At 36.7% G+C, this 27,597-nt stretch overlaps 5 protein-coding genes across 7 annotated transcripts; 3 read left to right on the plus strand and 2 right to left on the minus strand.

Moving 5' to 3' along the window:
* Positions 1-6,176: 6,176 nt before the first annotated feature.
* On the minus strand, positions 6,177-9,986 carry LOC124295292 (gustatory receptor for sugar taste 43a-like). The gene is made up of 7 exons (XM_046744778.1): positions 9,618-9,986; positions 9,162-9,439; positions 8,863-9,057; positions 8,407-8,656; positions 8,213-8,284; positions 7,351-7,440; positions 6,177-7,257 (listed from the first exon to the last, which is right to left on the minus strand). The coding sequence occupies exons 1-7, from the start codon at positions 9,930-9,932 to the stop codon at positions 7,198-7,200; spliced, it is 1,260 nt and encodes a 419-aa protein (XP_046600734.1). The 5' UTR covers positions 9,933-9,986; the 3' UTR covers positions 6,177-7,197.
* A 3,068-nt stretch (positions 9,987-13,054) lies between these two features.
* On the plus strand, positions 13,055-13,795 carry LOC124295581. Its single transcript, XM_046746015.1, has 2 exons — positions 13,055-13,445; positions 13,514-13,795. Exons 1-2 carry the CDS (start codon positions 13,128-13,130, stop codon positions 13,793-13,795), a joined length of 600 nt encoding a protein of 199 aa, XP_046601971.1. The 5' UTR covers positions 13,055-13,127.
* A 190-nt stretch (positions 13,796-13,985) lies between these two features.
* On the plus strand, positions 13,986-17,565 carry LOC124295307 (putative gustatory receptor 28b). Of its 3 annotated transcripts, none has more exons than XR_006905208.1 (6): positions 13,986-14,049; positions 14,183-14,432; positions 14,673-14,744; positions 15,119-15,208; positions 15,291-15,474; positions 15,900-17,565. XR_006905208.1 is itself a non-coding variant. In XM_046744876.1 (5 exons), exons 1-5 carry the CDS (start codon positions 14,033-14,035, stop codon positions 15,411-15,413), a joined length of 552 nt encoding a protein of 183 aa, XP_046600832.1. In that variant the 5' UTR covers positions 13,986-14,032; the 3' UTR covers positions 15,414-15,510. The 3 variants fall into 3 exon arrangements, 1 of the variants encoding a protein (XP_046600832.1); XR_006905209.1 differs by lacking the exon at positions 15,900-17,565 and adding an exon at positions 15,538-15,561; XM_046744876.1 differs by lacking the exon at positions 15,900-17,565 and having other exon boundaries at positions 15,291-15,510.
* Positions 17,566-19,118: 1,553 nt separating this feature from the next.
* LOC124295582 (putative gustatory receptor 28b) lies at positions 19,119-21,672 on the minus strand. Its single transcript, XM_046746016.1, has 7 exons — positions 21,361-21,672; positions 20,864-21,135; positions 20,567-20,767; positions 19,981-20,230; positions 19,815-19,886; positions 19,477-19,566; positions 19,119-19,406 (listed from the first exon to the last, which is right to left on the minus strand). Exons 1-7 carry the CDS (start codon positions 21,670-21,672, stop codon positions 19,305-19,307), a joined length of 1,299 nt encoding a protein of 432 aa, XP_046601972.1. The 3' UTR covers positions 19,119-19,304.
* Positions 21,673-22,494: 822 nt separating this feature from the next.
* Positions 22,495-26,217, plus strand: LOC107219810. Its single transcript, XM_046744605.1, has 7 exons — positions 22,495-22,791; positions 22,923-23,191; positions 23,498-23,698; positions 23,808-24,054; positions 24,176-24,250; positions 25,090-25,179; positions 25,275-26,217. The coding sequence occupies exons 1-7, from the start codon at positions 22,495-22,497 to the stop codon at positions 25,371-25,373; spliced, it is 1,278 nt and encodes a 425-aa protein (XP_046600561.1). The 3' UTR covers positions 25,374-26,217.
* The last annotated feature ends 1,380 nt before the right edge of the window (positions 26,218-27,597 follow it).

A 27,597-nucleotide genomic window follows, 5' to 3' on the forward strand; every position in this document is an offset into this window, starting at 1 on the left:
GCTTTCCACTATCGTCATGCTGATAATCCTCATCGCTTACAGCATCGTACCAGAGTTGCGGAATCTTAATGGAAAGATATTTCGCTGTTACATCGCCACCTACATGGTCACCTACATCGGTTCGTTCGTGATATTGATTACAACTGAAAAAGACAGATACGCCGCTTTGTTTAACCTATTTGGTAATATGACAACTTTGAAATGGATATTTTTTTTACTCGTCATTCATAAAGTTGGATATATCTCATGCTGCCCCATAACATCCCCTCAGATTTAGTTTTCCATTTTAGTAACACTGACGCGTTACTGCGCGGGCTCTTGTGCGCTATGGCTAAACGTGATGAGTCACAACATTTGGAAAACATTCCGGTGAGTTTTGGATGCGAATGACTCCATAGTGATCTGTGTAATCGGGCTGCGTAATCCTGAACTGAGTTACTATATATGGGTTTCAGGAAAATACGATCGGTCAGTCATGACACGCGGGAACGTGAAGCAAGAAGGTTTTTTTGTTACGCCGTTTACGCTTGGGTCATACCAGCCGTTGCCATTGGGACTCTTACAATCATTCAAAGATATGTCCCAGCCTTTCGAAGCGACACAGCAAGTAGGTTTATGAGACTGAAGATGTTGAGGTTCGCAAACAATTTTTAAAGAACCAATTACGCAGTTCTGCTACCAAAAAAAGTGCACCGGTTTATCATAGTGTTTCTTATAGTTCTTTACTCACTGAAACCGGGAAACATGCTGCGAAATCCCATCACAACAGGTTTTTTTTCTTGAACTCGTGTTTGTGGTTTCATTCAGAGTGAAACTTTCGTTTAACTCGAAGTCAGGTATCCTATTCTTGATTCGAAAAATCCTGTGCAAAAGTGATTTTTTCCTCCCATTTAACATATATTAGAGTGAGACTCAAGTATAAATATAAACAGGGAAAGAGGAAATTGAAACCGTAAGCGTGTTTGTAGGAGTATAAAAGAGACGAGAGCAAGGTTTCATAGGGAAAAAGAATGAACGCGCATTGTTACGTAAATTTCATGAAATTTCATTTGATTGTTTGTTTAATTTTAGAAGAAATATTGTTCAGTTCATTGTGATGAAATTTTAGTTTTGTCCTTATTGTTATGCTTTATTTATGCAAACATTTTGTATTTGGCAAAAATACTGTACGTGATGGAGGGAAATAGAAGGTATCTTTTGATTCAGTTCACTCGAAAACATAATGTTCAGCAAAAACATCATGTGCAGTTGAAACAAAATATTTTCCACAGACCTGTGTCACTATAGATGGAATCCACAATATGTCGGGAGATTAATTCTGCACATTTAACACAGGGTATGAAATTGTAAAATGGAGCTGCTCACTAGGTGTCACAGTTCTTTTCACCTGCAACGCCTACCGGTACACCTCAACTGCGCTCTCGGTCAGACGTCAAAAAAAAGACACCAAGCAACTGGCCGATGGTCTGAATAGACACCGAGATAATGCCGAGCAATGGTGAGTTGAGGTCGGAAATGAAATGCACGTCATTCTAAAGAATGGAGGACAGAAATATTGGCTGCAAGCTTCATCTCCAGAGTAGGGAAGGGTCGTCATTTTCTCCAACGTTCTGTTTCAGGTTCAACCTGCAATTGAAACTATTTGTGATAATGGGAGGTCACATAATCGTTTGGGTGATTTGGCTCTTCTGGCGCACATCAGCGATGACTCATATAATGTCGCTTTTGGAATCGGTGCAGAGCATTCTCTTATTCTACATATTTCTATGGAAAGATAATATCAAGAGATCATTACGTGAGCAATTGGGTGCTGCGTATTTAAGAATAAGGCATCGCTTTAAGACACCTGAGTCCCAATCGCAAATTTGAGACGTTACGGTGCCTACGGGTTTCTATATCCCAGGCGATATAGATCACGACAGAATCAAGTGGCGTAATTGGGTGATTTCGAGCCTTGGATTGGTCGGTTATAGCTACGGTATCGTTCTACAAACACTTGCGACCCGCACCAACGTGAGCAGTAAGACTAAATTTTTTGGTTATCGCAACTGTGAAGTTTCCAACTCCGCTTACTCTTGTTTATAACGTCTAGATACTATTTCATAAATGAAGTAATTGCATGAGTCGAATGTTGACCAACTTGATCGGCTTAGTTGTTACTAAACATCGGTGATAGGAGTAAATTATTGGCTTCGTCCTTGACCGAAAGGTGATACCCTTACATCACTATAAATAGGTTGCATTACCTACAATTATTTTGCAAATCTTCTAAGACTGATTTTTGATTCCACAAAATACTTGACGGTAAAAAAGGTGACCGTGTATTATATCTAGTCAAATGCTAAACTTGAATATTTAGTCAACGTATTAAGTATACTGTCTAAGAAAAAGGAGTCCATTTTAAATGTTGCGATCTTCATGCCTCGTTACCATTATGCTACCTTTAGACGTTTTCGTGTTCAAATATGATACTTTATCTGATGCATGTACTGAAACGAGTTTACCTTAAAAGATTGTTCCCTCCAACTGACCTTTTGCAACCACCGAATTTATTCTACTTTGCCTGAAAAGTTTCATTTGAGCTAAAAATGTGTTCATATTTGAGGCACAGTAGTAAATGATTTCATTAAATTCAGTAGAAGTGTATTCGTTTCATTAAATTCTACTTCGATGAACGCTGCCACGTAAACGATACAAATATCACTACCGTGTGACGTGATGTTAGATAATCGCTGAAACTGATAAATTGGAGGAAATAACGAATAAGCCCTCTGTCTGAAGTGAACTTCCTTGAAGTCAAATGAATTGTAAATTCCTGCAATGAATTTTTCCTCTTATGGTTACCTAGTCTTCTGATGCAAAGCGAAATTTGTCGATTCGATAACCATCAGCACGTATCAGCATCGTTATCAAGATCAGCATCACCTGGGCGGTTAACGATGAATAAAATTTTTGCTCACCAAAATGGTAAGAAGAAAAACGTAAATTCGACCAATCAGGACATGAATTGGCATTAATTCGTGCAAAATTCAGCTGGTGGTCAGTTATAATTTTAATAATATTGGATGGATTTTTAAGACATAGTTCATATGCGTAGTATTATAATATGTAGTATTATAGTTCGAAATCACAATTTCGGGTTGGATGTACAGAAAATAAAATTTTGACGTTATCGAAAATTCTTTCTCTCCAGATTGCGTCATCGATCGATATTCGTCAACAGTGAAAATCATGCAAGAATCGTGCTCCGTAAGTTTCGCGCATCAGATCCTCTACGTCCTAGATCTTGACGTCCCGGACTCAGTTCGTAATTCCGATTATGCCATATGTATTTTACGGTTTGAATTCTCGATTTTTGAGTACTGTTTGGTTTCTTTGTATATTCATGAATCTATAGCTGAGATATTTTGTGCAATCTCGGAAAGAATGGGGAATAAAATGAGCTATCGTGAGAATTTAATATAGGAAGAAAAAGGGCGAGTTTGCTCGGTCCGTAAAGGTAGGAGTTCTACATGACCTTAAGAAAGTTCTAAACATACGAGACTTAACATTCAGTTTTTACCAAAATTTGGCAATTTAATAGATTAAGTTAATTCAATCAGCAGATTAAAATCTTTTATCGATTCATGGGATTGTTTATGAGATATAAGCAAATATGTCTTTGCTCATTTTACACTTATTCTTATGGAGGAATGGACGAGAATTGAAGTTATTAATTAAATTTGTAATGAAGCGGCATTGAAATTCCCTTGAAATATTTTTTAGCAGTAGATGCAAGTCTAATAATAATTGATAAAGATATTTTTCAATCATTCATCACTTCTGTGATATTGGGAGAAGGATTTAAAAAAATGTATACATGCTGAGGTTGTATCCAATTGTGTAGGTCATAACACGTTGTAACGTGGCAACAGCGCATCACACGCGTAAAACATGAAATGATTGTTTTAGAATGACTTTTCGGTTATGTATAAAAAAAATAGATTTTATACCATATGGCAGATCTTGGAAGTATATAGAGTGAATATATTTACAAAGCGTTCACAATAACATGACGCGACGTTGCAAACTCTGAAAGACCTAATATGCTTAGCAGAGACGCAACGCATCCGAATTTGGATTAGCTGCGTAACGCCGTTAAAACTTCCTTAATCTTTGTTCATAATAGTATCGTGATAGGCTAAAGTGCTCTTTGGAAATTCTGATTTTGGCGGTACTATTTAAGTGCGGGCTATATGGTGCTTCAAGAGGAAGATTTCACTCCGATTCTCTTTCGCTGCTGTACGCCCTGTGCTGTCTGTCAATAATGGAGTTGCACTCGAGGATCGTAATATCGAAAGCCTCTCTCTGAAGTGTCCTGACGGTGTGCGATGGTTCGGAACAAGAAGGCTAGAGAACAGGCAACCGAACTCCTATTGTAATGTGGGTTTGAGGTGGGCCCATACATGACCGCCGCCTGTCGTCGCTGCTAACCGTAGGGTACATGCGCAATCCGATACTGCGCATAATTACTGAACTGCGCAGTACCAAACTGCGCATGTACGCTACGGTTAACAGCGACGCCAGGTGGCGGTCATATATGGGACTACCCCCACCACCCGAGTTCGTTCTCCTGTCTCTAGCCTTCTTGGTTCGGAATTGGAAAGCCATCCTCGATTTCGCCGGCATATCGCGTCGCAGTCCGTCGTATGAGCTAGTCAACATTCGATGTTTTCGGTCGATGTAACGTTCAGTAATCGTTTCTTGATCAGTCACTGCTATGTTCGTGGTAGCTGAATGAGTGATTAGGCGCCAGGCCGACAAGTTTGCGACACGTAAAGGCTTTTGGTGTACTTCTCGCGCAGCCTTGTAGGTATACTTGGGAACAATGAATCTAAGATGTCTAATTTTTTACACTAGACAGTTATGTTGGCAACACGAAGAAACCTACAGCGCCATAATCGGCCGAGCTCGAAACAAACTTAATCTCAGTAAACAAGTCACACAAGTCAATCCAACAAGTCTTTATCCCCGCGGTATTCTAAGGTTAGATTCGACGGTCATGGGTTATGTTATGTTTATTGAGATTGAGTTTGTTTCGCGCTTGGCCGACTATGGCGCTGTAGGTTTCTCCGTGTTGCCAACATAACTGTCTAGTGTAAAAAATTAGTGGTCTCAGATTCATTGTCCACAAGTGTACATAGTTGAAGGTATAGATCCCAACAATTTAACTTCGCTTTGTGCAAGCTTTACTAGCAAACAATGCTTAGATGTCGTGTTGTACATATATACATGGGGCATGCCATGTCAAATTAGCAGCCCACGAACCTCACCTTCTTCGATTCTGATCATTTTTTAGCATGATATTCTTACCAACCTAAAAGGGCTTTAGGAATTTTTTCAGATTTTCTTAACCACTGGTCAAATTTATACAAAATCGCAAATCAAATTACAAAAACGCCATTTTGGAAATCTGAAAAAATTCACAATGATTCTGTCATTTGAAATCTGATTTTCAAGCACCACACTATAATAGGATCTCAATATTTAGAACTTTTTTCGCAAGTTTTCCGTTTTTCAATCTCGGAATTGCTTTGGCATTTTTTTTTTTGTATGTCTCGATGTAAATAGATTGTGGAGTTACATTATTTTCATGATTTCGTGATCCATTATAGGATCTGGGGGATGGAATAAAAAAAACAAAAAAAAAAAAACTCAATTACGCCATGGAAAAACTAAGAAGCTACGAAAAAATAGTGAACATCGAAATCCTGTTACCGTGTGGTGCTTAAAAATCACATTTCATATTATAGAATTTGTGCGAGTTTTTAAAAATTTTTGAAAAATGATGTTTTTGGAATTGGTTTTCTGATTTTTTTCAAATTTCACCAACCACCAAAAAAATCTAAAAAAAATTCAGAGGATTTTTTGGGTCGGTGTGAACATCATGTTAACAAATGATTAAAATCGAAGAGGATGAGTTACGCGGGCGTCTAATTTGTCGTGGAATGCCCCCTATACTGTAGCACTCGAAAGTGTATTGACAATATGAAATTCATCATTATTGTGATCCATCATTTTTATTATTTGTCTTTATTTTAACTTTATTTTTTATCAAATGAGAGTTAATTTTATAAAATGATGTAGAACATTGAACTTCTTTAATTAAAAAATTTTATTGATTTTCGTATTTTACATTTGTTTGTAACAATTACTATCGTTGTCAAAATATTTTTGAGCGCTGCTGTACGGACTGTACGTCGTGCAGAGAAATCGTAATCAATAATGGGTGATTATTTGACTATTTGTTGCGGTATTTCCATCCGGAATTGAACGCGTTTTTGCTAATGCATGATACATCCATGCTGTATCATCTGATCAATTCTGTACCTCTCCAGCTTTGTGATGTATGTAGGTACAATAGGGTGTTCCAAAAAAAAAAATTCTTTTTTTCAAACTCCCATGAAAATTTTATTACAGCATCTCTAATAGTATATCTCATCTAAATAAAAGCTCTTAATATTGATATTTAGATGTGCCTATTTTGTTTTTTCCACTTTCCATTTAAATATGTAACACATAAAGAAGACCGGAATAATGTTGAATTTTTTCCCCGTAAACAGCTTCACTTATAAACGATATAAATACAGATTCTCATTGGAAATTTCACGCTCTATAAAAAAGGCTAAGGTAAAATTTTCCTAACTCCAACTGATTATGAGATATTCGCCCATAAACATTGAGTCATATGCGAATATCTCTTAATCGGTTAGAGTTGGGAAAATTCTCTATCAGTACTGTTTTATAAAGCGTGAAATTTTCTATAAGAATTTATATATAGATAGTTTATTAGTCAAGCCGTTTAAAAGAAGAAAATTCAGAAATTTTCTAATTTCCTTTCATCGTTATTTAAGTGGAAAATGGAAAAAAATAAAATAAGCACCTCTAAATATCAATATCAAGACCTCATATTTCGATGAGATATACCGTGAGAGATGCTCTGCGAACTTTTGATGTGCTTTTGAAAAAAAAAATTCTTTTGGCGCACCCTAATGTACAACCTTCATCAATTTACTTAAATGATGAATTAGAATTTTGAAACCGTTACTTGTGACGAATTTTTATATTTTATGTAACCGAAGATCTCATTTGCCGATTGACTGATGTTCAATGCGCGAAGTTTTTTGCATCACTCAGTCGCTGATCTTCCAGTGCTATTTACGATCGTCCACTCATCTGGATAAGGATTACAAGATATGTCGTTATCGACCCAATTACCTGCAAAACAACAAGGAAACAGTGTATCAATTCCAAAGTGTGCAAAGTATTTGTAACAATTTTAAGGTCGGTCAAGTCAAACCTTGTACTTACGCTTTGAACAAACGCGTAATCCATGTAAAAGAAACCGCAGGCGTCAAATTTGACGGGATTCTGAGACGTCTGTACTGCGAATTTGTCGACCTTGGCACAAAGACAGACTGATTAAAGAAACGGATAGAACAAATGATCCTGAAATATGTAGATCACAACAATGCTGAATGGTTGTAATCTAGCATAATGAACACTAACTTAATTCGAGAACGCAGAATGTTATCAATTGCACAACAGTTACAGACGTTTAGTAAAAATACAAGCAGAATTGTAAAAGAATTTGAAAGATTTCAGGGATTCCAAAAGATTTCGAACGATTTTAAAAGATTTTAACAGATTGCAAAAGACTTCATGGGATTTCATAGGATTCTTTTTAAAAGAAAATTTCAGAGATTTCAACCGATTTTAAAGATTTCAACAAGTTTCAAAAGATTGCAAGAGATATCACGTGATTTCAGAAGACTTCAAAAGATTCCAGGAATTTCAGAGAGTTCAAAGGATTTGAAAAGACTTTATAGGATTACAAAGGATTTTTAGAAAGGAAAATTTCAGAGATTTTAATAGAATTCAATAGATTTCAAAGATTTCAGAAGATCCAGAGAAGTATCGAAACGCATTGAGGAATACAGAAAAATCGATTTCCTGATTGAGCAAGGTCCCTAGTTGTATTTACACAAAGGGCAGTAGTAGCACAATAAGGCTGATCTGGAAACAAATCCCAACATTATCGACATAGTTCGGCAGCAAAACTTTATCTCCCTGTGGGGAATAACCGGGGAAAGTTTTGCGACCGGGCTGTGTCGGTAATGTAGGGACTTGTGTCCAGAACCGGTCCTATTATGTCACAGGATATTTCACACACCTCGGTTTGAAGTTCTGCGTCATTAATATTTGCTGTTGAAAATTCACAAAGAATTTCTCTAGTCCGTTGAGCCTGAAAGTAGGAATTGGACATTTCAATGTAGGTCGTATCAAGTCTTTCAATCAAAATATAATTCATAACGCTACATATAATTTTTTTTTCCTTTGGAAGTCGACGAACAGATCATGAATTACCTCATTGCTGGTACTACAGCATAAGTGACAAATCATCCAAATATGTGACGTGAAAACGGCCACCCACACGGTGGCTGTAGTTATTTCAAAAGTTTTGCATCGTGTCGAATTGTGCCATGTATAAGCACTATAAATGGTGTACAATAATCCTGTAATCATGACGAACGATATTCCCATAAACATCAAATTTTGTAGTCCGAAAGTGTCGTTAATCTGTTTTGCAAGTTTGCAGAGTTCCCAGTGAGCTTTTCTGTAAATATTTGATTAGTAACAAGGCCTCTAAGTCAAAGATATTTATATTGCGACATGAAACTTCTGTAGTTCATGTTTAGGATCAACAGATAATTACTTCAAACACCTCAATTACTCTATAAATTTACGCCTTTCCTAAGAACGGAAAAAGAGTTTGATTGAAAACACCGATTGAACAAAATATGTAGTTAGGTTGCCATTCACCGGATTTTCCGTAAAAAGTAATACTGTTTGGTCGTCATGCTCTGAAGTGGCTTTCTTTCCCTTCCATTCCTTGGTGTGGTATTAACATTAACTCGAACAGCAATCGACAGGCTTTCATTAGAGGATAAGGTGGCAGTCTGTCTTGCCAATTTGAGTAGATTGTCGTTCAAGCTTCGAAATTTTTCTCTGACACACCTGAACAACAGAAAAAAAAAAAACACACTTCATACACTCAAAATTGTACGTCCATTGGACATAAGCTTTTTTTCAGAGTAGTCTGATGTGATAACTATACCTACTCTATCGATACGCAGAAGATGAGGTCCAATAAAATGATAATGAGTATTTGTTGATGTACAGCTGCGAAAATACAAAAATCCCATATATTTAACGGCCCCTGAAACCTGTCTGGGTTCATGGCCTGGTCCGAAATGCTCACTATGGACCCGATTAAGACACCGATGATCGATCGGACATTTATACGAGTGTGTAATTTTTTATAATTGTTTTCAATTCCAAGAGTAGATTGAAACAGATCTTCTAAGGCAGTCATCTCTTGCAAACACCCTCTACACGACTACACGAATATGTATAGATAAGTAATAATTATTCACATAAACAAATTAAATTTGTCTCTAAGTTTCGATAAAAGATTGCATGTCAAAGGCAACGGTAATTTATAAATACAAATGAAAGAACAACAAAAATCAATTAAGCCAAAATGCAAACTTTAGTTAGATAAAAATATTTATCACCTTTTTTCGGATCCATACTAACAGTGGTGTACTCACTACGATGCAGGAACTTATCCACATAAGTGTCTTATACATCATGATAGACATTGGGGACATGTTTCCGTAATCTAGCTTTTGTAGTGCGTCATCCATACCTATGTAAGTGATGATTAGCCTCATCGTATTAGCAATAACAGTATGTAATTGCATAGCAAAATGCATGAAGGCAGTGTGATTCGGTTGTCGAAAAATGCCCAATCCCAAGAACCAGTTTAAATAAACCAAGGGCTTGATAGCTTCCCGTAAAGTTTTTGGCTCTGAGAAGAAGGTCCGCATCTTTTAACGACGATAATCTGCTGGTACCGAATTGGATTATTTTACCGCTGGTTCAAACCGACTTAATTCCTACACTTGAAAACAATCTACTGTTGCCACGACTGGTTGGCCGTCACGTATTTATCAGTTACAGTTACAACTACTTTCGAAACTAAAAATTACTACGCAATCACTATAATGGAGAGATGAATATTTTATCGCCTTTGTGTTTGATGGCAACCATCCATAGGTACGTAGCTTGATGTATATAATGGTAATGAAATGCCCATTTTTTTTCTTGGCTGCTGTCGTGAAATTCCGAAGCATATCTAATCACCTATGCCCGTCAGAGAGGAAGAGAAAAACGCTGGTATAGCTATTAACTGATTAAATGGGTGAAGTTTGTACTTAGATAACACTAGGGAATGATGTCTCGTAATACGAATTTTCAAAAAGCACAAATGTCTTTTTAATTATTCAAAGAACTTAAAAAAACCTAGTAACTTTTCTCTCCGCGTGCCAATTCAATTAATATCGGGGACTCATGATAGATTCTTTACGACTGGCAGTCAAATTAATACCTGAAAAGAAGAACCAATTCTCAAATTAACAGTTATACTGGAAACAGGGAAAGTTTAAAATTAGATATTTTGCACACCTAATTGGTACACTGGTTCTCGTTCGATATGATTACATTCCACCTCAAATTATTCTTTGTTTTTCTACGAATTAAAGATAGCTCTAAAATACGAAGAATGGCAGAATTGCGGATACTGAGAAGGCAGCTCGTGTCTTTTTTTTACTCTTTGAAACGTGGCCAATCTAATGAAAAGTAGTGGTGCTACTACCAATGTGATCATCTTGAATGAGACGCTCATATAATTCCAATCCAGCTACACTTGCAGGTGAGTTCGTTTGATTTTTAATTATAAACGATTCCTACGAGAGAAGCCTGATCTAAATCTGAGGAGAGGGGTTTCTGGCTTCGTTAATTATGAATTCGAAATCTAACCATCAAAATTAAAAATAGTGGATCCAAGTAGTTCAAATAATTTTTTTAAATTTATTGAATATAACAGAAAAAAACTTTCACTTTAAAATTATTGAAATAATTGAATATGAGTGTGGAATCCAATGATCGACATTCAATTCAGGGTATTTGAGATTATTGAAATGAATCTTTATGACTAAAAAATCAAGGACAAGATTTTGCTACACGATTTTTTGAGTCAATCCTTACAATTACTTACAAAATTTATTACTTACAAATTACATGAAATTTTGTCCGCCATGCTAGGTCCACCGTTGTGGATTGTCAAATTTGACACTCGAGGAATTCAAGGTATTTAACTCACCCTACATATCTATACATATAACAAGATTCCGTGTGCGATATCTTGAAGTGAAAATAATCCACATCTCATTATTACCGCAAAACGGTTGCTGCGGTAAAACACATTTTTTCCTCACATGCGAAAGTCGACATATATATACATTATACATATGTACAGAGCATAGGTTCTTGTTACCTTATCGCGCTTACTTCTGGGGTTATCAAAAATAGAGACGTGAAAAGAAAATTTATCATCACCGTTGCGGTAAAAGTATATCGAGCTTCGCATCTGAGAAAAATATTATATTATGTAACAAGGAGCAAGCTCGGTCTTCGTGCCAAGCGTGAGTTTGCAATATGAGTAAGTGAGCCGGTGACGAATATTGAAGATACGCGAGGCGAAAAGTCCGTTGCTTCCTTGTTGCTGGTTGCTGGTTTGTTTGGTGTACATACATTGTTAAGCATATAGTTGCGTTTCTGGAATTAGTGCAAAGCATCTTCAGATTCCTCATATATCTGTGGAAGGACAATATCAAACGATCTGTTTATCATCGATTTAGCCCTGCGCTGGTACAACTGCAGCATTTTTTTGGTAGGTCTAAGACCACTGAAATAATCCATCTTTAAACTCTTCGTCGCCCACATTACAAACGGGTCCTACATTCCTTGATGATACGAATCAGCGATAAAGTCGAGCCTCGGCCATTAAAAAATCCGGATTACTGAAAAGTGCTAGCTACACAATTCTAACTTCAGAGATAGGAATTTCAGCCATGCTCGGAACAAGTAATCCCTTTGAAACCTGTCCTACCTGTTCATCTATTTAACCCTGATGCAGAGCAGAGAGGTCAGAAGAGATTTAGTTGTTATACAGAATTGAATCAGAAATTAAAGAGAGCAGATTTACAACTAGACATTGTAAAGAACAGATTAGAACAGAGAACAGAACGGAATCACAGAATTATTAATAATCTCAGAAGCCCCGGAATCTAGTGACATCTACGACCTATGTAACAGTAAGGTTAACCTCACTTTAGTAAGCAAAACATTTTTCGCCTCAGAATCAATTCGTGTGATTCATTCTGGACTAATTAAACCCTCAGAATTGAGAAACGACATCAAAGTTAGCAAAGGACCAGTAGCAGCGAAATTACGATAAAAATATTGCGTTTTTCGAAGAGAAAGAAATTATTTCATTACATGGGTAAAGATTGTACTTTGATAACAATATAGACGATCGTCTGACGTGGCAAACTCTCAAAAACTTGAAAAGCCTTCTAAATTCCTGAAAGTCACCCGAAAAACTTCGTAGCCTTTTAGTCCGCGTGCCACATCGAATAACGTACTCATTATGCACGGAACATCCCATACTTGGAGTGCATTTCCGTCGTACTATCAGAAATTTTTAATACACGATGTTCCTGGACGTGTGATAGGGAATTCTGTTTCAGTATGACAAAATCCGGGAAAAATAACAATGAACAATTTATGATCAACAAGAAAATGTATCAGCAATATATTCACTTACACCTACTTGTTCCCATTGATTTCTATTGAGCGTTTGTGTTGATGATTGATTCCACACACCGCTGTTGTAAAGATAATGGTTATTGTGCCTATGCTATGCGCAACTGGTATTCGCTTACGTAAATTATAGATTTCTGTAAAGATATGAGCGTGACATCAAATATTCAGGTCTCTATGATGTTTATTAGTCAATTGCTTTTTGGTACTTTTTCTGAAGCCAATATTAACACTAGTGACTCTATGTGGCGTTTGACGAAATAGAGGAAAGTATAAATTATTTCGGGTCATAGAAATTGGTTGAAGACCGAGTGAGCAGTAATCTAAAACCGTCTTAAGATCACCGACATTGAAAAATAATGTTTTTCTCAGCACCGAAAAGCTTGTGCGAGGCTTTCAAACCACTCTTTTACATCAACTGGTTTATGGGTTTGGGCATCTTTCTACATCCAGAGAAAACATTTATACCATACTTCTATATTCTATTACAAACAGTGATAATTAATCTTACAAACTGGATTACGATTTATGTGGGTTTGGATGAATTGCTACAAGATACTACAGATTTCAACAATGATGGCCAGTCATTGAATCGTAGGAATACTTATCGAGTATTTCACTGCATAAATGCTGGCATTGTCACCATCGCTCCTTTCCTCGTGTGGCACAGAAGCAAGGTAAATTATTCCAATGACGCGCTAAACCAATTTTCCAGTAATTGATTAATGCTGGTTCGTGCATGCAGAAGGCGAAGGAGTCTTTACGTCAGATGATGATTTTGGATGATATCTTCAAATACAAACTTGGGCTTAAGCACGATTACAGAAAAATTCACGTTTATGTAAATAGCCGATTGATCATAGTGGTTTTAGCCATGTTTACCATGGCTATTTACGATCTCAGTTGGAGCTTGGCGGACCATCGTTCACTATTCAGGAATTACTGTGTGTCAGCAGCTGTGCATCAACCAATCCTCGTCATGTTTTTACTCGACTTGAACTTCTGTACCTGCGTAACGTATGTCTAGTGAAATACTGAATCATAAAAATGATATCATAATTATCGTACTCAACGCCTGCTGTGCAGATATGTGGAAGAAAAATTTCGAGACTTGAACGACAGTCTGCAGGGTTTGGCTCGACAGCCTACCATACCTCAATCCAGGAAAATGCAATCGATTATTTCGCACAATATTACAAACGCAATACAATGGTACAGAGAAGGTAACATCCAAACACACAGCTCAGCTGATAGCCAGCGTTATATGCTACAAGAAATCGGGTAAATAATCTATGTTTTTTTCCTAGTGATTTGTATCATGCAACCTTGTAGAGTTCGCACTTTGAAAGAATCAATTGATTACGAAGATAGTTGAATGATTTGTGTCTCCTTGATTGCGAAATTTTATAATTAGAAAAGCTCACTGGGAACTCTGTAAGCTGGCTAATAACATAAACATCGTATTCGGAGTACAAAACCTGCTGTTTATGGTAATATCGGTTATTGTGACAACGGGATTGCTGTATACCATTTACGTTGCATACATGTTGGAAGATGAGATGTTTAACAATCTTACAGCAATAATCCAGCCGCTTGCATGGACGACCATTTACATTTACAAAATTTGGGTGATTAACCACTCGTGCGGGCGCGCCAGCGACGAGGTAACAGTAGTTGAACCACGGCGTCCTACCTTACCCGCACTAATTGAGGTCATGTGGTACTCCTACATTTACCGACCGAGCAAATTCACTTAAAAAAAAAACTTTACTCAGTCGGTAAAGACAGGAGTACTGCATAACTTTAGTTGGAGACAGTTTGACTTTTGAAAATCGTTACGAGAGTAGAAAAGATATTTCACAACCACAGTGTTTAACCATTGAAATATTTGATTCGAATTTCAGGCTCAAAGAACTGGAGAAGTTATTTATGGTCTCATGAAACCATGTGCACAAGATCAGGAACTTCAAACGAAGGTAAATGTACGCGGATCTATAGACAAAGCTCATTCGAGCCTTTTAAACTTCAAATTCTATAGGTGGACAGCTTGTGAATATAATGTAGGCACCGTAATCTTAGCTCATGCGAAGGGGGAGAAAATTGTAATGCACTTACTAACCGAGTAAAGTGACCCTTTTTCTATCTATATTAAATAAACAAACGAACGATCACGATTTTCCGGATATGAGTAACTTTCTTGAATTCCACTACAAAAGAGCGATGCACCCTCGAAATTTGAACCCTTTTAGTTCGTTTGCTTACTTAACATGGGATGAAAAGGACTGAGTTTGCTCGGTCGGTAAAGGTAGGATGCCTACATGACCTTAACCTTTAATAATTCTTTCCGCAGATTCAAGAGTTTTCAGTGCAGATACTTCAGAATCCCGTACAGTTTGATGTCTGCGGATTCTTCATTATGAATTACACATTTATCCAAGCTGTAAGTATTACCCAGAATCTTATTCATGCAAGGGCATCGGGGACTTCTGGAATTCATTGATTGTCTGCTCCTTGCGTTTTAGGTGATCGGATATATAACAACCTATCTGATAATCCTCATTCAGATGACGGAGGAACCAAAGATCCAGGCCTCGAATCATTCTGCTATTACACCGGAAGTTGAGCAGAAGAATAAAGTACAATGAAAGTCATGGTGAAGAACAGATTAGCAGACTTGGATTGCGAAAAAGAAATGGTGAATTGAAGGTACCGAACCTGTGATTGAAATCAATCAAGCCGTATTTGATCAGAGCAACATCTCCTATACAGTACCGAAAGCATTTAGATTTCATAAATTTTTTCCGAGATGGCGCTATTACAAGTAATTTTGGATACTGTTCTGTCTTTATTCAATCTTTATTTTCGCTACAAAGGTGCATGGTATGTATAATATTAACAAATCAACAAGTGATTTTGTTCGAAAATAATGATTTTTCTACCTATAAACCGTGTGACAATTTGATGATTTTTTTTTGTATATTTTTAGCGCGTCGTAAAAATTTTGTATATATGCTCATCGCGTGTTATAATTAATAAGCTTGTGCTTTACTGGGAAATATTTAAAAAAAACTTCATTCAAAATATTTTCAAGGTTTTCTGTAAAGTAAGTATCGATTTACGTATAATTTCAGATGATTTCAGCCGTCATCCATCGGGATTGGACTACTAAAATTGTCATACCATTAAGAAAAGAAACAATGGTCTGTTCTTTTCAATAATTCAAGTTAATAACGGGATTAATAAAACATTAATAACTAAACTAATTCCTTCGATAGAATCAAACTTGATTCATCTGAGTTTTACCATATAAACCATGATTTTTCTTTTTCACGTAGTTTGCTTAGCCTAACAGCAAATGAGTTTCTAACATATTCGTAACACAATGCGGTTATCGCAACATTGTGACTTCTGTGTATATATTTCAAAACCCAGAAATAAATATAAATAGTGATGTAATATCCACTGATTTTTCTATCAGCACTGTAGGATATAAAGTACCGCGTAAAATCAATGAATATCATAAAAATTATAGTTTTGTTTGCCAGATTATAAAAGATACACAAGAAAATTTTTCAGTTCTAAATCAATCGACTGAAACTTGTTTCTTATCCAACGCTACAATATCACACCAAGGAAAAGTTTCAAATGTTTCAGATACATTGCACAATATTATATCGTAATGGGGAAAAAGTTCAGGGCACAATAAATTTTGAAAAAATGATGTGACCGATGATTGTAAAATGCTTCTATAGTCGAACGTTTCAATACAATTTTTTTAGGTATGGAAATGATCACGTAACAGAAGCAAGCTCCGTAGAAAATATTCTCTTAAGAAATTGAACTTCAATTTTGCCAACCGAATAAAGATTTGCTCAACTTTTAGTTTAGTTGATAGGGATAGAATTCAAGGTACCGGATTGCGAATGCTGACTCATTTGGACGAGAATTACTAAAGAAGTAGTTATTGAGCCAATCACCTGTAAAACGAGAAGCAGATCAGAAAGAAATAAGAAAAACGCATTTGCGAGAGGATAACGGACTCACTGACTCAAATGTCGAATGTATGCGTAATCTATAGTGAAAAATTCACAGGCAGTAAACGTCACGGGATTTTGTAGCATCTGTATGGCAAATTTTTGAATCTGTAATTAACAGAAATGAATTTATCGTGATTAATGGAATAGACCGAAGCTGTATCCATTATTCGTAAACTTGATAGATAATAATTCTATCCTGTAATTCGGAACTTAAGATCATGTAGTACTCTACCCTTTACCGACCGAGCAAACTCAACCTTTTTTTCCTGTATTAAATAAGCAAACGGACGAATATATCAGCTATGAAATTTTAGGCCCCTGAAATGCACACACGTCAAAAAAACATGCCTTTTTTTTTAACGATTTTTGGAATATGAGTAACTTTCTTGAATTCCGTTAGAAACGAGCGCTGCACCATCGAAATTTGAATTCTTGCCGTTCGTTTGTTTATTTAATATAGAACGGAAAAGTGTGATTGTGCTCGGTCGGTAAAGGTAGAAATATTATATCACCTTAAATTCAAAATAATTCGAAATACTATATCACCAAAAAGTCAAGATTACATATCAACTTGTTCACTAAAGAATAACCTAGACCATTGAAAGAATGTTTGTTCTGTAACGTATCACGTTCGTTGAAAAATAAAAGTTTGCGCACTCTACTTTATTGTGAAAAGACGTTTTTGACCAACGCGGCGAAAATATTATCACGTACTTCTCCCCTTTCATGATCAGTCGCGCCATTTGACAATTTTATTAATAACGCAGATTTGATGAGTTTTCCTTTGAGCTCTATTTCAATGCAATCAGTCATCACAGAGCCGAGGTATGTATTACATATGTAGTTCACCCTTGTCGAAATCGTCAATTCTGTCAAGAAATTGTCTCGATTTTAAAAGTTTGAGCTTATTTTGGCGGCTACAGATCAATAAAATTTCGGTTGCCGTCTAAGGTTTAAGCAGCTTATTGTCACGTGCATTCAGAATACCAAGCTTGGATAAGTTTGGATTAAGAATTTCAATAGCTAGAAGATAATATAGTAGCAATCTTTGAAGATAGCAAAATCTCTCAATATGGTCTGTTAAATAGAAATAACAGGTTAAAAATCAATGAATCGTGAGGTTCCTGAGAAAATATGCATCAATTAGAGAGCGTCTGCAATTTTCAAACGCAGTTATTTGAAATTTTGGTGGTCCTAAATATTAAAAATAAATCTGTCTGTGTTGCCTCGTTTGGTAATTATCATCATATATTTTTAGGAAAGTTGTCCATGTTATAAAGCGAAAAATATGAAGAACTATTGTGGCATCATTAAGACATCTGACGAATTATTGTGGAGCTATCTAAATAAGAAATATAAAGAATTGTTGCGGTATCATGTGAAGAAATATTCGTCTGATAGGTTGGCAACGCTGAGTAAATGGCGGACTGTAGAGTGAGGGGTATGTATCGTAGTTACGCGTATGAAATATACTAACAACCACAATCGAGATCAGTAAGGAGTGATTTATTTGTACTCTCCCATCTTCTCCCAGAACAGTACTTAACCAGCCTGAATAGTAGAATTGTGATTTCATGATAGATTTCGTCATATTTTCATTTACGAGACAATTATTGAAGGAAACAATTAAGATCACCAGTAGAACGTTTCGTTGTAATGAAAGCAAGTTAGTTTATGCATTGTCGGTTCCCATAGCATCAGGTTTACCGGTAATCGGTAAAGAAGGAATTACCTACTTATCACGAAAGAAACTTTCCGCGCGTGCATGTGCATTAATCGAGGCTGGCGATTATGAAATTGTGATGTGAAACACGATTTGACGTATCATTCAACGATATGTTCATTTTTGTGTTTTACAAATCAAAGCCTTTACTTTCCAGACGTGATGATCCATTCTACATTATGCTGAATAGTTTATTTACAATCAAATTCTGGATGATTATCAATGCAGTATCATGGTATCATACTTGAAGACAGTAGTTCATGGGTATGATTTATGAAAGGTGTAAATTTCGTAGTGTGTTACATCGAGCAGTGTCCCTGCCTGATACTTGTATCTCATATATTTACTTCTCGTCTTGTCCCTCTGACTCTCAGGTCTCTTCAGACTCGCACGTAGCTGAAATATACCTACTTAGCTATGTGCAATCCCTTACTTCTCTCATACCTTCTCTGAAAATCTCCCCTTAGATACACTAATCACTTTCCAACCATCTCTCGGACCAACTCTTTCTTCATACACATTTTCAGATCTTGCATTCAATTTTATTACAATACAATCTTCAATTGAATAAGCCACATTTCAACGAACATTAACCATCAATCAATATCCTACAACATTCCGACTAAATCAAGATCATATCGAATCACAACAAACCTTCAGTTGTAACTAATTTAAGAGCGAAAGAACCCAACTAAGATCGATACTCAATAACGGATGTAACAAGTGGAAGTAATCAGCTATGAGTTGATAGTGTTAAATTGTAGACATTAATTTTCTCAACCTCCAGTTTCGTTTGCAGGTGGATTGGAAGTACTGGATTGCGATAGCTGACTCATCTGGATGAGGATTACTAGGTATGTCGTCACCGATCCAATCACCTGACAATAAAGGATCAGAGAATGAATATATCCCGAGAATGTGCACCCTCTAACAATTAATGATACTTACACCTTGAATATAAGTGTAATCCATATCGAAGAATCCGCAGGCATTGAACCGTACCGGATTTTGAAGCATCTGTACTGAAAATTCTTGAATCTGTTCACAAAGATGAAACAATACTAAATGATAACCGAAAGGAGCTGATGGCGCTCAATGATGTGGATCCAAACTATACCCAACAATCACGTATCCTTATGGTTATAAAAGTTCAATTAATCATTTCCACAAAAGGAACAACTAGTTTAGTTCTAATCGTCTGGTAGTTGTCTTGAAATAACCCACATACAAGCATGGGTATCAGTGTATTGCGTGTGTAAAACACTTATTCTCCTTCTGCATATTACCTCTTTCTGCATATTTTCATCTTGTAGTTTTGGTATGAAGAATTCATAGATAACTTCTCCAGTTCGCTGAGCCTGGAATCATAGGGTAAACATTTGACAGTCACGACACTATGTCAATACGGTTATTGGTAAGTATAGCTGAGTGCGGTTTGCCTATTCATATTACCTCGTTGGTGGTGCTCCAACATGAATGACTGATAACCACAATTTGAAAAGCGTAAATGATAGCCCACGTCGTCGACGGGATTATGTTCCGGAACGTTTCGATTGTTGCACTTTCCCACATAACTGTACAGTAAATAGTGTACAGTAATCCAGTGATCATTACAAATGACAATCCCATGATGATTAAGTTTTGTACCCCGTACACGCTGTTTATCTTTATAGCCAACTTGCTTAGCTCCCAGTGAATTTTTCTGGGGAATAAGTGATGAGGAAACGGTTAATAACGTTACTTTAACGATGCATGTTTAGAAGAAATCGATACATCACACCTTTAGCAACGTCCGAAATTTTGTAAACCATGACAAACAAAACATACTCTTATTTTGAGAGGCCAACTTCGTGGAAGTAATTCTAAAATTGAGCAATAATGATTTTCTACCTGGTGTTTCGTTGCGTTGACGTTACTAACTTCAGCCTCGTAACAAGTGATACGAATTAGCAGTTGACACCGGTAGTCGAATGGCCTCATTGCTCTTATGGTAATATTCATGATCCGTAGAAGCTCAACTAGAAAGAATTTTACTCACCGAATCTCTCGTAGTAATCGGAGCTGGTCGTTTTTCAAGCTTTTAACTTGCACCTTTTTAATCCCACCTATGGATATGGTATTCGCAATATTCTGAGATGTGACAAATAGTTTTTCACTAGAATAGCAAGAAGTGGCAGATTGTCCAGCTGCCAATTCCTGCAGACCGTTATTCAAATCTCGAAATTTGCTTTTCACGTATCTACACAGTGGTATGGTAAAATGACGTGAGTACAGTGAGGAATACGACGTCATGACGACAACGTTCGTTCTAAAGTAAACATTGTAAGATCGATACCTTAAGGAGGTGCAGAAGTTCAAACCCAGCAAAAAAATAGCTATTATTGGTTGATGCTGTGTTGCCGAAACACTCAGAACAGTCATCAGTGACTGACCATAACTCGGGCTCACGAGAAAATCCACAATGCTGACGGCGAACATGAATAGAACGCCGACAATTACTTCACAATTTAGACGAATGTAGATTCCTTTGTAATTGGTTTTAATCCCAAGGGTAGTTTGCAACGTGACATCTAAACTTTCCATCTGTAGTATTACACGCTTCACTTCCTACGGGTGTAAATTGAGATTCATGAAACGTAGAACCGAACATTACTACGAATATGTATTTTGGGTCTAGATAGGAGTGTAAAAATTCAGGTTCCAGGTATCGACTACCCAGACGTATGTTATTGTACGTTGAAGGTAGCGATGAATAAGCAAATAATCGGTTGATAAATCGCAGTGATTGTATAGGTTTAGACGTTCGTTCATTCGTATCGTCATCCGAATCACCTTTAGCTGGAGCCACGCTGAAAGAGGAGCGAGAACGACGAGACAAGAATTAGCACAAATCAGTACTCGGTACATTGTTCGAGCCATTGGTGGCCCATCGTTGATAGTATCTTCAGTTTGCATGACTATGATTAAACCAGTGTAAACCATAGTCCAGTTTATCAGATTAAAAATCACCATCTGTAGTCGCATGTACAAAAACGACAGGTTGCTTTGATTCGGCTTTCGGAAAACGCCTAAACCTACGAACCAGTTGAAGTAACTGAGTGGTTTGATAGCTTCGTAAAAGTTTTTTGGTTCGGTGAAGAACATTGTTTTCTAATCTCCGCCGATTTTCTTAATCTTGAGTAATGGATTTTTATTCCTGTTTGAACAGGTATGTGGTTTTTTTACACGTGATCAAAAACTACGTAATAGCTTCAGTGTTCTCACTTCAGAAAGTGTTCCGTAAAATAACTGCGGAGTAATCGCGATGAGGAATTCAATAACTTAGCTTATGTTCGCATCTTTAAAAATGTATACGTAGAAGGTATATATATTTGAGGAATAATGATCAAATACTCGTTACCTTGCCTAATAGCGTACGAAATCGATTAATGTATAGCGCATAATTGATCGAAAGAAAGTTCAGCAGTTATTGCTTTATACCATTACGAAAAATGATTTGATAAAGCCATAGATAATGCTTTGGGAGTGAATTATTAATCCGAGTGGTACTTATGGAAATCAACATATATAATTCCTGAGACACAACGACGAAAAAACTCAGTTGGTTAAGACGTGATTTGATCGTTGCATGTTAAGAATTATATTTAATTTTACGATATATAATGGGACGTATAATTTGCAGAATGTATATTTTCTTTAAAGAAATCAATATATTCAAATCAGCTTACTACGATCATATAATTACAAAATGATGCAATTATAATTATGGGAGTCAGCCCAGTCATGCCTTATCTGATGTAGAAACTACGACGATGAAAGTATAGAATAAATTATCGCCACAATTCAAGGCTGTAAACATCGATAATTGCTTGCAATTAATTTGAATTGAAATGGTATCTTCGCAATGCTTTTCTCGCACAGCGTTCATTCAATCGTGCTCACATTCGGATTCAGTCTTTCGGGATAATGAAGTTACCGGCGATAAAAAATTTGAGTCATGCATTTTTGCCAACCCTTTGCATCAATTTCATATTTGGAATTGGTGTGTTTGAGTATCCTTCGGGCAAACCGCGACCCATATTATCAGCCACTTTGGGGATGATAAATATCATTTTTTTTCTGTGTTTTATCGAGCTAGCTAACATACCAGGATTAACGGTGCTCATGGGGTCAAAAATTGCAGCCCAAAACTGCCGAATGTTCATGTATTTTCAAATTGGCTTCATGATAGTTGTCATGTCTCTATCACAGTCTGGTTCAAAGGTAATACGACTTTATAACTTCATTTCACGCGCTGGCAAGAAATAATTCACATATTTTTTAAATTTATTTATTTATATATGTATTTATTTTTGTTGTTGAAAGTTGTTATTCCCTTCGGTTTCTACTTTCAGCGTACTAGAAACAGCCTTCGCAAGCTCCAGGATACGAATGACCGACTTCTGATGTTCGGAATCTCTAGTGATTATAAATTAATTTTAAAGGATCAACTTGTCAGAAACAGCATCGCTTTAATCTTGGTCGTTACCATTATAGTTTTGGATTTACGTTACACTGCGCTTGACATACCCAGCAAATTTGAGCGGGAGAATCTCCTGATATGTGCGCATCATTTGTTGATTTTCGATTACGTCATTGACTCTAGCTACATAAGCGGCATTAGGTAAATTGATAATTATCAACCATTAACTTTAGTTCTTTTTGCAATAATAATTTACATATATGATGACGTAATTTTCAAATTGTTCACCAGTGAGAGTGCAATTCATTGACGTAGGTATATTAGAATCAGCGGAGTGCATTTATTGTACACAGCTCAATGTTGAAACTGTTGTTTGAATTTCGACAAAGATCGAAAAACTTGTTGCTTTCGATATAAACCTTTATATTTACTACGGATTTAGTTCGGTGCAGATTAGCAGTCCATCAGTGCCATTGTAACGATTTTTCGATTCCACTTTCTGTGTAGATATTTTCACAACAGATTCCAACGCCTGAATTACCACCTAGAAGAATCGGATTTGCAGAAAAATTTTGACACACAGCATAATGTGGAGTCGAAAAATCTATTTCCCCGCCATTCCTCGATATTAAATGAAATCCATGGCAACTTAAGGAGCTACAAGCTTGCAGACAACAAGTGGCTGCTGCACCTTATAAGAGAAATGAGGTTGACATGAAAAAATCCGCATTACGCAAAAGTGCTTACCGAAATTGAAAACGGTTAATCATGTTGTTTGTAACTGTATTAAAATAAAACGTATGATTTTCATGTTCAGAAAAATACATCGAGATCTTTGCAACATGGCGAGAGAATTGCACAAGGGTTCCGAAATCCTGATTCTCATTTCAGTAACATTATCTTTCTGCATAACAGTCGGACTACTCTACGTATCTTACTGCTTTGCCATAACTTCAATTACATTCTACGATGTGATGGGTGGCATAACCTGTTTTTTGTGGGCCGCATTTTACAGCTTCAAAATTTTTCTCATTGTTGATAGCTGCTCAAAAACGAGCAACGAGGTATGTGATACAGCTTTAAGAACATAAAAGTATCGATCTGGTGAAAATGTGAATCATCTCTACATCATAATAATATTATTGACTTGGTCAGATCTTAATAATACCAAAAATCATGTTTAAGGCTATGCGGACTGGAGTATTGATTCAGGAATTACTAGACCCAATGGAAATCCACAATGGAAATATACGGGATGAGGTAAAATGTAGTGGACAGTACAGAAAAATTTTTTAAAAGAAGTTTTTCATGCAATTATCGACCTAAAACTCCTTAGAATTTCGATGACAATGCTTCAAACCATATCGAGATTCGTAAAACAATACAAAGTTTCGATAATACAGGTTGAGCTTTAATAAAAAACTTTTCAATAAAAGCCCGATAAAAAATTGCATATAATTCTCATATAATTTCTATAACAATATTCATAGAACCCTGTAACAATTCAGAAAACAATATAGATACCACATGTCGATATGTTCAGTTGCCACGAAAACTCCTGACGTTTGTTGGAAATCACTAAAATTTTGTACAAATTTTTAATGAAAGTCTTCACATCCCATACAATTTCCATAACTATTCTAATTAAAATCCCATAAAAACTCGCTAGATGATATTCAAAGGGTTAATGGTATCAATACGACAATCTCACACAGATTGAGCTCTGACAAAAAAATTCTCAAGGCTCGATAAGAACAAAAACTCCATATAGGTCTTGCAAAGGACTGCCCCATAAAAATTTTAACAGTTCAGTGGAATATTCATAGAGATTCTCTTTCAAATTTCTGCAAAGTCTATGGAAACTTCCCAAATTCCATGGAATGCGCATGGGAATCTCTTCCCATAATTTTTGAAATCCCATGTTCATTCCCAAACCGTAGTAGAATAGAAATTTTCTTGAATTCTGCATAGCTCAAGAGAGACTGACTGTATAAAATTTGGATTCCACGTGGATAATACCCATATAGAAATCAATTGAAACTATACCCTTGAAAAATAATTATGGAATTAACAACATACTTCTTTAATCCGTTTTACAGATCAACATCTTTACTCTTCAGCTGCTGCAAAATCCCCTCTGCTTTACAGCGAATGGCTTCTTCGTACTGGATTATCAGCTGATTCGTGGTGTGAGAATGAATTATCGATTGCATGATGATTTCCTGATTTTGTCTGTTTACTGAAGGTTTTTTTTCTTCAGATTTTAATCGCTTTATAATTTCAGATCATCGGGTCAGTGACCACTTTTCTTGTCATTCTAATTCAAATGGGAAGTATATATGATCGCAAGACTCTCGACGTTGCAGACGTACAACCAAAGTAACTAGGGTTGAGAAAACGGCCTCATCGCGTAATCAAATAAGAGAACTAGTTCGTCAAAAGGCTTATCATTCACCGGATCATGTCATGAAAATGTTGAACGAGCAGTTTAAGATATGGCGAATCAGCTTATGCAATTCAGGACACATTTTAACGAAGTACGTCTGCATCTCAGGAATTAAGAATGCAATTAAACCCGTTCAGTCATAGTGGCATGCTCAGCGTCCCCCCCCCCCCCCCCTCACGAATTTCCATGTTCTAGCCTTATCACAGTTTATTTATAACTTCAAATGATCTTTGTTACTTCGTATAACCCCAAAAACCCCCGGGGTAACAAGTTTCGGCCAGAAGCATCAAATTATGATAGTTTTTTTGATTTTACATCCGCCATATTGGATCCGCCACCTTGGATTTAGAAACTATCAAATTAAAACTTCACATTCGTGATCAGCCACAACAAAAACCCTAACAATACCGCGGGGATAATGACTTGTTAAATTGACACGTATTCTAAGGTTAGATTCGACGGTCATGGGTTATGTTATATTTATTGAGAATAAGTTTGTTTTGCGCTCGGCCGACTATGGCGCTGTAGGTTTCTCTGTGCTGCCAACGTAACTGTCTAGTGTATAAAATTAGCCGTGTCAGATTCATTGTCCCCAAGTGTACCCTGAGTTGCACAAATACAGCAGGAAGATTTACCCAGTATTTAATCGCCAATGTAATATTTTCACAAAATGTCTCGGTAAAATGATATACATATTACTAATTAACTAATAGTAGTAATTGTTGTAAGCTTCCGTATTTTTTATGGGTACAATAAACTAACCTATATTTCTATCCTGATATACCCCCAACAAGCGTTTGTTTTGTTTTCGCTACGTTATCTCCAAGATCGCAAAATAAAAACATACGTTAGACAAACGCTCGCTACTCTATTTTCCAATTGAATGATGTGAAACCCAGCTTAACTATTGGCGATTGTGGTGGATGAATCAGTGAAACTCTTGTCGTCGACTGAAGATATAGGTATAAAGACTGATAACCTGGGTTATTTTGCGTAACAGTTTGCTGGGTCTAGCTGGGTTTGGGGGTATTAGCAGTTTCACGTTTTATCAACCAAGCAGCTGACCACGTCGATAAAAGAACTTCTTCATAACTAACACTGATCGCGTGCAATACGTTGGTAACATAACCGTTGTCGTAATGAAATTGAAAAGCTGTGAAAATCCCTTTCAAGAAATATCCGTAATTGGTCAGAGAAATCATACTTCGCCTGATGTCGCATATTGTTACGGCTATGCTCTACAGATTGATCGCGTTGTACGTAGCTCACGCGGTGTTTTCACTCGGCCGCAGAAACCATGGAGATATATAAAACAGAGCGTAAGCAACGGTGTAAGCGTCCCGTGAACGGATTCGAATCGGTTCTCTAAAGGACAGCAGATAATAATTCTACAGAGGAGAAAAACAGTTAGGCGGGCGCGTACAGCTACCCCCACTCCATGTGAAGAGCGACAGAGAGGGCGGGAGAATTATTATCTTCCGTTCTTCAGAGAACTGATTTAAAGTTTCCTCCGAGCGCCGTGCAGCATCAGTCGTTTCTGAGCAGTCGGAGCGAAATTGCGTGGTGTTAGTATCGGTTCAACATTCAGACCGCGTTGTTCAGGTGGTGTCGCGTTGTTCGATCAGTGTATTTCCACCATACTCATCGGTGAATAATAGACGAGGAGCAGCGTGTAGCCTGAAGAAAAACCGAGTTATCGAAATAAAAACATCGTGCGAACATTGAAGGTGAATTTTGTGTACGAATTTTCATTGTTTTGTGTAACTTCAGATTTCAGTGATGTCTGTATTTGTCTCTATGCGTGGAGTGTCAATTTTATTATTTTTTTCGCTGATTTTCGGTAAATGCGCAATTGCATTGTTAGCAAGTTTATTCAGTCGGTTCAAACAGACAGCTACAGCCCAAAAAGTGAGTATAGTATCGAGTGCTAGTGCTATTGCGGTGCTGATTTTGTGGATTGTAAGAGATTAGTGAAAATCTGTATTGTGTAAAAAGTGCGTCGCTTCACCAATAACCCTGAGATGCTACAAGAAATACTACGTGTAAAAGCGTGGAGCAGCCCAGAGTCGAGGTAACAATGCTTATTTTAATTATTGATTGATAATCCAAGGTGGTACATTTAAAATCGAACTTTTGTTCTTGCATAACATGCAATGCATAT

Source organism: Neodiprion lecontei, chromosome 7 (assembly GCF_021901455.1).
Source record: "Neodiprion lecontei isolate iyNeoLeco1 chromosome 7, iyNeoLeco1.1, whole genome shotgun sequence".
NCBI lineage: Eukaryota > Metazoa > Arthropoda > Insecta > Hymenoptera > Diprionidae > Neodiprion > Neodiprion lecontei.